Source organism: Haemorhous mexicanus, chromosome 7, assembly GCF_027477595.1.
Source record: "Haemorhous mexicanus isolate bHaeMex1 chromosome 7, bHaeMex1.pri, whole genome shotgun sequence".
Taxonomy (NCBI): domain Eukaryota; kingdom Metazoa; phylum Chordata; class Aves; order Passeriformes; family Fringillidae; genus Haemorhous; species Haemorhous mexicanus.
In genome coordinates, this window is record NC_082347.1 from 40,463,548 (window position 1) to 40,476,333 (window position 12,786).

The 12,786-nt window shown below is 42.6% G+C and overlaps 1 protein-coding gene across 3 annotated transcripts in view; it reads left to right on the forward strand.

Moving 5' to 3' along the window:
- The window catches only part of DOCK1 (dedicator of cytokinesis 1), a 278,288-nt gene that overhangs the window by 233,686 nt on the left and 31,816 nt on the right, over positions 1 to 12,786 (forward strand). For all 3 annotated transcript variants that reach the window (XM_059852216.1, XM_059852217.1, XM_059852218.1), the window contains exons 40-46: positions 814 to 918; positions 3,226 to 3,367; positions 3,585 to 3,663; positions 3,991 to 4,075; positions 4,858 to 4,944; positions 8,257 to 8,433; positions 10,495 to 10,578. In XM_059852216.1, coding sequence (XP_059708199.1) covers positions 814 to 918; positions 3,226 to 3,367; positions 3,585 to 3,663; positions 3,991 to 4,075; positions 4,858 to 4,944; positions 8,257 to 8,433; positions 10,495 to 10,578 — 759 coding nt within the window. The remainder of the gene's footprint in view (positions 1 to 813; positions 919 to 3,225; positions 3,368 to 3,584; positions 3,664 to 3,990; positions 4,076 to 4,857; positions 4,945 to 8,256; positions 8,434 to 10,494; positions 10,579 to 12,786) is intronic.

Genomic DNA, 12,786 nt, shown 5'->3' on the forward strand with positions numbered 1-12,786 from the left:
GTGCATGTGTTTATTCCAACATTTACATTTTCCTCCAATTCTCAACTGCCTGCTTTCCATATGCAAATTCATGGTTGTAAATATGGAAGAGAAGTAGTAGCAAAATGTAATGAGATGTAAGAACCCCAGACTGACAAGTCAGCACCATTGGGATGAGCCGTGTGCGGCTTCATCCTTCCGGTGTTCCGGCATCGGAAGTGTCACTACTGGAATTTCAGATTGCCTTGCAAATTCCTGACCTTCACTGCCACTGAAATATTGGATGGCAATCAGTGAGGTTCACCAAGATGAGGTCCATCAAAATTGAGATACTGGATTTGGAACAGTAAGGTTCACAGTGATGAAGTTCATCAGTTAAGTTGTTGGAGTTGATCAAAATTGAGATATTGGATATGGAGCATTGACATTCATCAAGATAAGGGGCCTCAAAACTGAAGTGTTGGATATGGGACAGTGAAGTTCTCCAACATGAGGTCCATCAAAATTGAGATATTGGATGTGGGACAATGAGGTTCAGCAACATGAGGTCCATCAAAATTGAGATATTGGATATGTAGCAGTGAGATTCACCATAATAAGGTGAAATTAATCAAAATTGAGATATTCCTTAGGGAACAGTCAGATTCACCATGATGAGTAGGAAAATCATGGCTACAGAGTCTGGTATTTCCAAATATTGCCATGAAACTGATATAAAGGTGAAGAAAAGGAGGGGAATGAAGCATCTTTAATTTAGAGATGCATACAAGATCTTAAGTGTAAGGAATCTCCTAAAAGCTCAGGTCATTCAAATCCCTCCTGTTTATTTTGCAGAGAAAACAAGCCCAGTTCTATGAAAACATTGTGAAGGTGATACGACCAAAACCAGATTATTTTGCTGTTGGATACTATGGCCAGGGGTTCCCAACATTCATAAGGGTAAGTGTCACGTGTTTCCAGAGACTTTTCTTGCTCTGGAAATTTCCCTTGGCTTGGAGAAACCTGCCTGACGCTGACAGGTGTTTTTTAGGTGTACAAAACAAACACTGGTTTTTCCTTTCTGGTTTCTAAGATGGAATAGTTGAATTTTAGTAGAGAAACTTTCTCTTCAAACGTATTCAGTACTGAGAAACTTTCTCTTCAAACGTATTCAGTACTTTCTATTTCTTCAGGGTATCACTAGAAATGAAGATAAATGACCCAATCCATCACTCAGGGTCATAACCATCTGAAATGGTGACATTTTTCCCTGGCAGGTTAATATATATTTATATATATATAATAGATATATATATATTTGAGCATGGTAGAGAAGCCTTTTGTGTGTGACCATGTTTTCGGGTGAGTGTCCTGTCCAGCATTGTCACTAAAATTATGTTGACTGTCAAAGGTGTGTGTGACATCTTTAACAGCAATTTTTATCATTAATTTGTCTGTGTCATGTGCCAGCTTAAGACATGTGTCAGTTGGTTGATGCCAGGATCATAGCTTTAGTGACAGTTTAAGGGGTATTTTCACTACTATTAGGATTTTTATGGGTTGAATTAGTGGCTAAAGAAAAGTGGGGCTATAACATGTCTGAATTGCATCTGTATTATGATTCTCTGGCACTTGGCAGTTGCTGACACAGAAATAACCCATTATTATTTTGTTAACTTCCCTGGGCATCCTGTGCCCGGGCTCACCACCCTCACAGGAATTAATTCCTTCCCAGTTTGCCCTCTGAAAACCAGGCTGTTGAGTGCCCTGCTGTTTAGAAAATCCTCACTTCTCCCTCTATTCCAGCATTCCCTGAGAAGTACAAATGTATATACATAAATTACAGTTATACAGAGCCATCTCTTATTACCTTTCCTTCCCCTACTGAGCTTTTCAAAAGGCACCATTGCAGAACTAAACCTAACTGGGCAAATGTGAACAACTCCAGGTTCCTACTCCCAGTCAAAACACCCTTTTTTAATAAGTGCTGTATAATTTTTTCACCAAGTATTCATTTTGAGATGAGTAATGAGGTTAAGCATATTCAGATGCAAATTTTATCCAAACTTGCTTTAATATGTTTGATCAGTTAAAAATATGCAAGTTGTCTTTTACATTTTCCTTTAGAATTTAATGAACTCAGCATGCAAATGGACTGTATAAAATATCTCTTCATTTTCTTTATTGGCAAAGAAGAAACCAATGCTTACAAATACAATAAACTTAATTTTAAAGTTAGAGAAAGTTTTAAGTTTATAATGGCAGAAATCTAATACATTAATGTGAGTCTTTTTATAAGAGTCAGTATTTTTGGATATTCCTCCTTAAATCTACATTGTGTTTCTGTTTTTCTCTGCTGCTCTTTTCCGCTCACCTGAGTGTCTTTAAATAAATGTTTATGTATAAAAAGCCTAATTCAGTTTATTTATTGACATCCATTCCATCATTAGCTGTGGAAAGTGGAGGAGACATCTTGGATTTGGTAATAATTTCTCTTAATGTATTTTAAATGGCCACCAATGTTACAGACCCTTGAAATCATGTTTTGAGGTGATTTTAGTGTGGCTTAAAAAAATACCTAAGCGTAAACATGGGCTTAATGATCCCAGGATGGAATTGGAGGTGAGGAAAAGATATTGATGAAGTATTGACTACGACACAGTGTGAGGAGTGTGAAATTCCTCGCGTACTGGGAAGTGCGAACAGCGTTGGTGTCAGCGCTTCTGAGGCCTCAGTTCTGTACTGGGAGCACTGGTTTTAGCTCTGGGGGTGCTGGTGCCAGCTGTGGGTGCCCCTGTGATGCCTTGTGAAGGCTGCCCTGGAACAGAGACTGGACAGAGCTAAAGCATAAAGCAGGGATTGATTCCAAGGATCTCCTCCATGGATGCACCTTGGGCAGCACCAGAGCCCAGCCAGGGCTGCCCCCAAGATGACCCAAAATGGCCCCAAAATGCACGGCCGGGCACGGGGTCTCTCCCTGGGATCAGCTCTGCTCCATTTGCACCTTGCAGTTCATTGTCCCAGCCCAGCTTTAGCCCAGGCACTCCCACCCTGCTTGTTTTTCTCTCTCCAGCCCACGGGGTTTGTGCTCCTGGGCTGAGATTTGGCTCATTTGTCCTTGGTGCCCAGCTGGAGCAGGAATTGTTTTGTCTCCCTGCTCTGTGCACAGAGCTCACCATCCCATAATGTGAAGCTCAGACCCACCCACTAAAGCAGCACAGAATGTGAAAAATAGAAATCTAAAACCTGAGCATCATCTGTTTGCAGAACAAAGTGTTCATTTACCGGGGCAAGGAGTACGAGCGCCGCGAGGACTTTGAGGCGCGGCTGCTGACGCAGTTCCCCAACGCTGAGAAGATGAAGACAACGTCACCCCCCGGAGATGACATCAAAACCTCCTCTGGCCAGTGTATCCTTGGGCTGTACACCCAGTACAACCAGTACAACCAGTGCATCCAGCAGCTCAGGTCAAGGATTTGTGACCAGCCTGTTGCAGTTCTGCCCTGACGGGTGTAACGCATCAATTTTGTTGTTTTGTCCTTTTTTGTGTGTGTGCGTGTTCCTGTTGAGCTGTTTGCTCTGTGTGACTGAAATTCCCTTTTCACTTCTTAACCCCCGAAATTCAGATATTCAGTGCTTCACTGTAAAGCCCAAACTGGATTTACCCTCAAAATTTCACAGGCCGGTGTCAGAGCAAATTGTGAGGTGAGTTTGAGTTGGGTTTTGTTGTTTTCTCAGTCCCCTTTATAGCACATTATTGTGGTATTAGGAATCTGTGCACAGCCAAGGGATGTGGGCATTGTGAGGGCATTGAATGGTGATTTTTATTATTGGCACACAGTCCAACCCACTGGAAAATAGTGATCCCATATTTGTTCATGAACTTCCTCTAATATTAGAATTCAGTATCCATTCCTAAACAGACAGCATTTGATTTGCATTGAGCATTTGGGGCTTGGAACTGCATGATCTGTGAGGTCACTTCCAACCCAATCCATTCAGTGATTCCATGATTCTTTTCCCTCTTTGCAGTTTCTACAGGGTGAATGAAGTCCAACGCTTTGAGTATTCACGCCCTGTTCGAAAAGGAGAGAAAAACCCTGACAACGAATTTGCAGTAAGAAATTATGAAGAAAATAAACCAATTTTGGTTTGCTTGTTTATCCCCCTCTATTTTGAGCATCTGAGCCATTCATTATCTTTGCTTGTTGAGAATTAAATTCTAGGTTTAAAGGGATTATTTTTCATAGAAAGTTAATTAAGCCAATTTATCATGTTCTCATTTATACCACTAGGAAAAAAAAAATGGGCAAAGCTGTATTTATTTTGTAAAAACAGCTCTTCTGAGAAAGGATTTTAAATTGTTACACCTGAAACTTGTCTTGCCATGAAAATTTCAGTCAGGCATCTGAAAATCTTCTGTCGCTAATACCTTTTGCTTTTTCTTGCTTTTTTTTTAAACCATTTGTTTCATCTAATGGTCAATAAATGAGTGCTGTGAGGAGGCCCTGGCACAGGGTGCCCAGAGCAGCTGTGCAGATCCCTGAAAGTGCCCAAGGCCAGGTTGGATGAGGCTTGGAGCAGCCTGGGATAGTGGAAGGTGTCCCTGCTTCTAGAACTGGATGGGGTTTAAGGTCCTTTCCAACCCAAACCATTCTATGAATATCCAATAAAACCAGGGGATCTTTCCTTGGTATTCTCCTTCAGAAAGGGAGCAGTTGTTCCCTGCTAAGTCACATACTAGATTTAAATCAGTGCTGCTCCATCTTCCATTTGGAATTCCCCCCTGGCTCTGTGACATCTGCCATACCTTGGTCCTTGTCCTGCTGCTGATGTTTTAGGCTTTGCTCGGGGTCCCAGCTGTGCATTGATAACGTGAGACTTCTGTTCCCTTTGCAGAACATGTGGATTGAGAGAACCATCTACGTGACAGCCTATAAATTACCAGGGATCCTCAGGTGGTTTGAAGTCAAATCAGTTTTCATGGTAAGACCAGCTTGGCTGTATTGAGATTGTGTAAAACAATGGGGTTTTTTTACAGCCAGGGAGCATTTGTGTGTCTCAGTGGCTGTGCTGAGATCTGTGAACAAGGAATCCATGGGGTTGGACCTGGCACATCCTGAGGGAACCTGCTGAGGGTGCTGATTGCTGACTGAGGGTGACTCAGGCAATGCAGCCAGCCCTCCAAGGCCTTCAGCCCTTTTAGAAAGCCTTTATGTCTCTCAGCAGGTGCCTAGAATGAAGAGAGATCTGAAGTGGTGCAGGGAAACCCTGCTCCATCCCAGAGAATCTAGCCTGAACTTTATTGAAGAGGATCTGGATATTTTGATTGTCATTAATTCAAAATACCCCAATAATCAAAGGCATTGTATGTCTGCCTTTCTTACCACCCGTGGTTAAAGGTTGTTTTTGTTTCTTCTCCATATTTAGCTAAATATACCCTCAGCAACCTCACAGAGTAACTCCAAATTACTCATTTCTCTGTTCAACCATTTAGACTGTTTAGATAAGACATATCCATTAAACGCCTTTAAGATTAAATTATTCTTATGCAGCTGTAATTTTTAAGTAGCAATAAAAACATTGTTACTGCGTTTTTGAAATCTCTCTTGTGAGGCTTATTTTTAAAGGAAAAGAACAATTTGCATATGATTAATTAAAACCTTTTTCATTGCTCCATTGAGGTTATGTTGGACAGTTGTATTTGGATGAACAGAAGTAATGCAGAAAATTACTATGGTATCTATAGTAACAGAATATGAATGTGATGTGTGACAGTAACAGGCAGCTGAATAAAACACATTGAATTTTTAATGAATTTCGTAGTTTCAATATAACCCTGATGGAGAAGATTGTATTTATCTTCATGATGGCAAGAAGTGCTGTTTGTAAAGGCTGGCAGATCTGATGGCAGTCCTGATGAGCAGAGAGCAGAGCCTGACAGGCACTTGGTGTGCACCCCTCCTGCTCTGCCTGGCATCCAAATGGGCACAAATCCTTCAGCCTTTTGGGAGCAAGGATTGTATGAGTTGCAGAGCTGAGAAATGATAGCAGAATGGAACTTAATAACGTGTGGGAAGACTGCTACAGATAACTTCTGACCTCCTCTGGCACAGTTCCTACAAAATGGGTATTGACTTTCCTCAAGATCTCTGTCAGCTAAAATGCTGCAAGGAGGATCACAGGGTTTACATCCCTGTAATGCTAAATTGTGATTATGGATACAGATATTATTGATCCCTTGCTAAGCTCCAGGATACTCCAGCAGCTCTGCATGTTTCATATTTTATTGATGGAACTGGAATATCGTTAAAGGGAGAGGTGAGATTACATCAAATCAGTGCTGAGAGAACAGAGTAATTTCATAAATGCAGTGTATTATGTTACATAACCCATAGGAACACGCAGAGTTGCTTTAAATCTGCTGGCTTTTCCAATTCCTTCTGAGTGCTTTTAGGTAAACCTTTGCAATCTGTTCATTATCTGCAAGGAATTTGGGGCCAGCATTCCTTATTCTGTACCTGATTTGCTTTAGCTAGGCACAAAAAGTTGTAGGGGACAGAGACCAGCCAGGGAATTAGAAATCAGATTTTGACTCACACTTGAGTTTGAAAAGCACAAATGCTAATCTCTGTTTTGTTTTTATCTTGGAATTCTGTACTGTTGCAAATGTCTCAGGAGAATGTAATTCCTGTTTTCCCTGGATAGAGTGAGGAGTGCCCAGAGTGGCCCTGGGAGCAAGGCTCTGAGTTTACACTTATCATAAATAGCTTTCACCAGGTTCCAAAGCCTAGTTTGTGGTAGTGAGATGGCAACTGCAATTCTCCATCTGCTTTTAAAAAACAGAGGGAGTGTTACAAGAGTAGTAAAAGAAAGGAGAATGAGAAAGAAAGCCATGATTGCTGCTACAGAAAAGTCAAAAAGCTGTCAGCTCAATGAGTGCTAATTTCTGGAGATGCTCAAGAGCTTTAAAAGCAATGGTTCATCAACACATTATTGCATAGTTATAAGGCCATTAATACAAGTGACAGAATACTAAATTTAGCCTGTGATGTTCCCAGCAGTTTTGCCCAATCTGAGCTGGATGTGGCTTCACTCCCCAGTCCAGATTCCCCCGTGGCAGGCTGGGCTCTGTCCGAGCCTGGCCTGCTCCCTATTCCCAGCAGAATCACCAGGCTCCTTCCCTGCCTTCCAGAATCATTCAGCAGGCAGGCTGCTCAAAATGCTAATTAAAACATCCTCGATGTAATCAGCTGGCAGGTGTAAGAGTAACAACTAAAGAGATTTGATTATAAGTGGTTCTCAGAAGCAGGGTAAGCAACTGATAGCCAGGTAGAAGTGCTGCTTTGTTTATGTAGCATTTATGTAAATGAGGCTGTAATCAAATATACACTTGCATTTTCCTCACAGGCCTCAATTAACCTTCCTTTCCTCTCCCTTCCACGTCATTTTTTTGGTACAAGCAGGCTGTGGCTTCCAGTGAGGACTCTCTGCACTCTGGGTCACTGCAAGTTACTGATTTTCAGCACATTCACTAATATTTAAAATATTTTAATACTTTTTTTTTCAACATGAAAGACACAGTAGCTTGGTATAAAAAGTAGCTGGAGGTCAGTCCATAAAAATAAAGCAAGTTTTGTACAGCATATGAGCTATACACTCACAAAGGCATCTGAGGAGACTCTTCATTGAAGTCCAGGTAGAAATAAAATTTCTCCCTTCAGTTCTTGATGGTCAGATGAAGACAATGTGACCTCTTGGGAGAAAGCACAGCAGATAGTTTAGATGTCATCTCATCAACACATTCAACTCAATGTCCTTGGAAACACACCAAAATAATCATTGCAAAAATATCTTCCTGATTTTTGAGCAGCTTAGGATTACATTTTCCATCAGAAAATCCACGTTCAAGTTATCATTTCTTTCTTAATGTTACGTTAAGCTGGATCTTCTTTGTGCTGCTAAAACTCACCAACCCTTAATCTCTGATGTTCTCCATAATCCTCCAAAAAACCTCACGTGATTGCTGCCAGAGCCTTTCTGGGTGCTGTGCTGGGATGTAATCCCTCCTGCAGCAGCAAAATGCAGTTAACTTCCTCCACTGATACCCATCATCATATCAGTTACTGCAGCACAGAGATACCAAATACCTCAGTCACTCTTTCTGGTCATTATTGGTCAAAAATCTCCCAGTAACCTCGTTCTGAAAAGTTCTTGAATGTTTCTGCCTGTGGGGTTTTGCTGAGCAGGTTAAAAACTCTGGCCCTGGTTTGAAATCTCCTTTTGTTTGGGTTTCAGGTGGAGATCAGCCCCCTGGAAAACGCCATAGAAACCATGCAGCTGACCAATGACAAGATCAATAACATGGTGCAGCAGCACCTGAACGACCCCAACCTGCCCATCAACCCCCTGTCCATGCTGCTCAACGGCATCGTGGACCCCGCCGTCATGGGGGGCTTCGCCAACTACGAGAAGGTAACGCCAGGAATCCCTCAGTTCCACCAGGATCTCCTCAATTCCACCAGGAATCCCTCAATTGCACCAGGATCCCCTCAATTCCACCAGGGTCCCCTCAATTCCACCAGGAATCCCTGAATTCCACCAGGATCCCCTCAATTCCACCAGGATCCCCTCAATTCCACCAGGGTCCCCTGAATTACACCAGGAATCCCTGAATTCCACCAGGATCCCCTCAATTCCACCAGGAATCCCTCAGTTCCACCAGGATCCCCTCAATTCCACCAGGAATCCCTCAGTTCCACCAGGATCTCCTCAATTCCACCAGGGTCCCCTGAATTCCACCAGGAATCCCTCAGTTCCACCAGGATCTCCTCAATTCCACCAGGAATCCCTCAGTTCCACCAGGATCTCCTCAATTCCACCAGGAATCCCTCAGTTCCACCAGGATCCCCTCAATTCCACCAGGATCTCCTCAATTCCACCAGGAATCCCTCAATTCCACCAGGAATCCCTCAGTTCCACCAGGATCTCCTCAATTCCACCAGGGTCCCCTGAATTCCACCAGGAATCCCTCAGTTCCACCAGGATCTCCTCAATTCCACCAGGAATCCCTCAGTTCCACCAGGATCTCCTCAATTCCACCAGGAATCCCTCAGTTCCACCAGGATCCCCTCAATTCCACCAGGATCTCCTCAATTCCACCAGGAATCCCTCAATTCCACCAGGAATCCCTCAGTTCCACCAGGATCTCCTCAATTCCACCAGGGTCCCCTGAATTACACCAGGATCCCCTCAATTCCACCAGGATCCCCTCAATTCCACCAGGGTCCCCTGAATTACACCAGGAATCCCTGAATTCCACCAGGATCCCCTCAATTCCACCAGGAATCCCTCAGTTCCATCAGGATCCCCTCAATTCCATCAGGAATCCCTCAGTTCCACCAGGATCCCCTCAATTCCACCAGGATCCCCTCAGTTCCACCAGGATCCCCTCAATTCTACCAGGAATCCCTCAGTTCCACCAGGATCCCCTCAATTCCACCAGGAATCCCTCAGTTCCACCAGGATCCCCTCAATTCCACCAGGAATCCCTCAGTTCCACCAGGATCCCTGAATTCCACCAGGAATCCCTCAGTTCCACCAGGGTCCCCTGAATTCCACCAGGAATCTCTAAATTCCACCAGGATCCCTGAATTCCACCAGGATCCCCTGAATTGCACCAGGAATCCCTCAATTCCACCAGGATCCCTGAATTCCACCAGGATCCCCTCAATTCCACCAGGATCCCTCAATTGCACCAGGATCCCCTCAATTCCACCAGGGTCCCCTCAATTCCACCAGGATCCCCTCAATTCCACCAGGGTCCCCTCAATTCCACCAGGGTCCCCTGAATTGCACCAGGAATCCCTCAATTCCACCAAGATCCCCTCCATTCCACCAGGATTCCCTCAATTCCACCAAGATTCCCTCCATTCCACCAGGATTCCCTGCCCTGTTGGGCCTCAGCTGAGCCCAGCACAGGGAGGATGTGGAGAGAGGCCAGAGCAGGGATGGAGCAGCTCTGCTGGGAGGGCTGGGATTGTTCACTTGGAGAGGAGAAGCTTTGGGGTGACCTCAGTGTGGCCTTGCAAGGCCTAAAGGGGCTCCAGGAGAGCTGGAGAGGGACTGGGGACAAGGATGGAGGGACAGGACACAGGGAATGGCTCCCACTGCCAGAGGGCAGGGATGGATGGGAGATTGGGAATGAGGAATTGTTCCCTGGCAGGGTGGGCAGGCCCTGGCACAGGGTGCCCAGAGCAGCTGGGGCTGCCCCTGGATCCCTGGCAGTGCCCAAGGTTGGACACTGGGGCTGGGAGCACCTGGGACAGGGGGAGGTGTCCCTGCCATGGCAGGGGTGGCACTGGGTGGGCTTTAAGCTCCTTTCCAACCCAAATCAGTGTGATTGTGTGATCCCATCATTCTCACTTTGTGTTTGTAGCTGTTACTTAGCAGAATTTTTGAGCTGTTCAATTTATCTTCGTTGTAGTTCATTCCTCATTTTCTGAAGAATGGCTCATTTCTCTCTCTCTCAATTAGGCTTTTTTTACTGAAAAATACATGCACGAGCATCCAGAGGATCATGACAAGATTGAGAAGCTGAAGGATCTGATTGCTTGGCAGGTAAAAAATTTGAAGTCAGGTTTGGCAGAGGCAGGTGGTGTGGAAAGACAGCTTGGTGTCACTTTGGAGGAAATTCAGACATTATCCTCACTTTGGATACAGTTCTTTGCCATTTAAATCTGTCTTGGAGCTTGAGTTAAAGTTCATCTTTTCAAATCTGACATAATTGCTCATTTTGATACACTTGCAGAGAACAAATATGATCAAGGTATTTTCTTTTTTCTTGTTTCTTTTTTTTTTTTTTTTTTTTGTAAACACAGTAAGTGACAATCTCCCATCTGTATCAGATGAGAAAATATTTCTCAGGGCAAACGAGACAATTCCAGTTTTTCTCTGTAGTCACATACTGGACATTTTTCTGTGGTCTCAGTATAATTTTATGATAACTAAGAAAAATACCAGGTTGATTGGAAATGGTTTTTTTTTTTTCCCACAGACAAAGAAAGTGAATCATTGTCTTTTCATATTCAGTTCTTTCTTTATAATAAAGGGAATAATTTACATTTCCGTAGATTTCAGTCTTAGAGGTAGTAGAACCAAAGCTACAGAATTCAAAAATAGAATATCCTCTGAAGGCTTTAAAACTATCAGTGAGTAAAAAACTCTTTAGGTCTGACCAAAAAAAAGAAAAAAGAGGTATTTTTAAATTTATTTTCTTGTGAGCTTTTAGAAAAGATTAGATTTTATAAGCTTTAAGTTTTATAGAAGAAAATAATTTGGTCCCAGAAGACTGACTTGGTGTCAGCTCTGTGTCTTTGCCTCTGAGAGTGATACTTCAAATGAATTCCAAACACACTTTCCCTCAGCAAAGGCTCACTTTGGTGACACTTGTGTATTGAAATAATATTACAATTTGGAAATAGGTATGGCAGCTGATCACATTGTATTGTAATTATTCAGGGCTTTTAAACACATGATTTCCCATCAGTTTTGTACCTCAAAAACAACAGGAACCAGGCAGGTAGAGAAAAGGGATCAAAATTTAGTTTTATATCTGAAAATTAAGAGTCACTAAAAGCCCTTTCAGTGCTTTTAAATTGCCTTGGATGGTTCATACACATTTAAGGGATCCTAAAATTTAAAATTCCTCTCAAAGTACTTCAGTTTCCAGCCAGGTGGGAGTCAGCTCCCAAATATTGGGAGAGGGATGTGTATGGAAGCCTTTGAATGTATCCTGGGCTGACAGGGATGGAAAGCAAAGAGGAGATTTCATTTTTCAATAATGTGGGGCTTGGAGTTGTGTAATCACATGGAATTTTCTCCCTGCTGCATAAATCAATCTGGGGATCTGAATCAGCAGCCTGACAATTGTATTACCAGCTGACCAGTTAAATTCAGTTTTTTTCATCTCCTTACCTGTTTCTCCACTGTGCTGTGGAATTCATAATTCATAATTCATATAATTCCTGTGAACTTCAAGTGTACATTTTGGTTCTGTCTCTTATTAATTCAGATAAATTCCATTAGCAAAGCAATGTCCATTTTTGTCCTTCTTGGTGCTTTTCCAACTTAGGCAAAAAATGTTCCCATGCAACTGCACCATTTCAAGCTGGTCTTTCATTTTAACATGAAGATAATGAAATGATTGATTGAAATTAAGGCAGAGAAATGAATGATTGATGACATTAGTCACTCTGAATTTAGCTAAAGTATTTACAGCACAGCAAAACAGAAAAATACCACAGCAAATCAAGACCTTGTGCTCCTTCTACAGAGATGAAAGAACTGCTGCATACCAAACTCAGGTTTTATGCTCATATTTTATGATCCCCTTGCTCTGAAAGATTGTTTTCAAAGATCAGTTTAATAATTCAAATCAATGTCATTTTTTTCAGTCTTTTCAGCCGAGCAGATCAAGATTAAAAAAAAAAAAAAAAACAAAAAGGGGAAACAAATCAGGGAATAATTTCAAGTTGCAGTGGAACTTTATAAAATTTTAAAATCAGCCAAGAACAGAGTTATGAAATAAGAAAATGCCCTTTCTTCAAGGCCAGGTTAATTTGGAATATCCTGAATGTGGCAAAATTCTGCCTCTGACAGGTGTCAAATTCCATGTCAGGCATCAGCACATTTCCCTGTGTCTGGAAAGAAGACACAGGAGGAGTTTGGAAGTTGGTAGAAGAAGGTGAAACAGAAATGGTAACACAGCTGGAAGATTCTTCCTGCACTTGATAAATGTTTAAGGATTAAGTGGTCTTGGACAGGGAG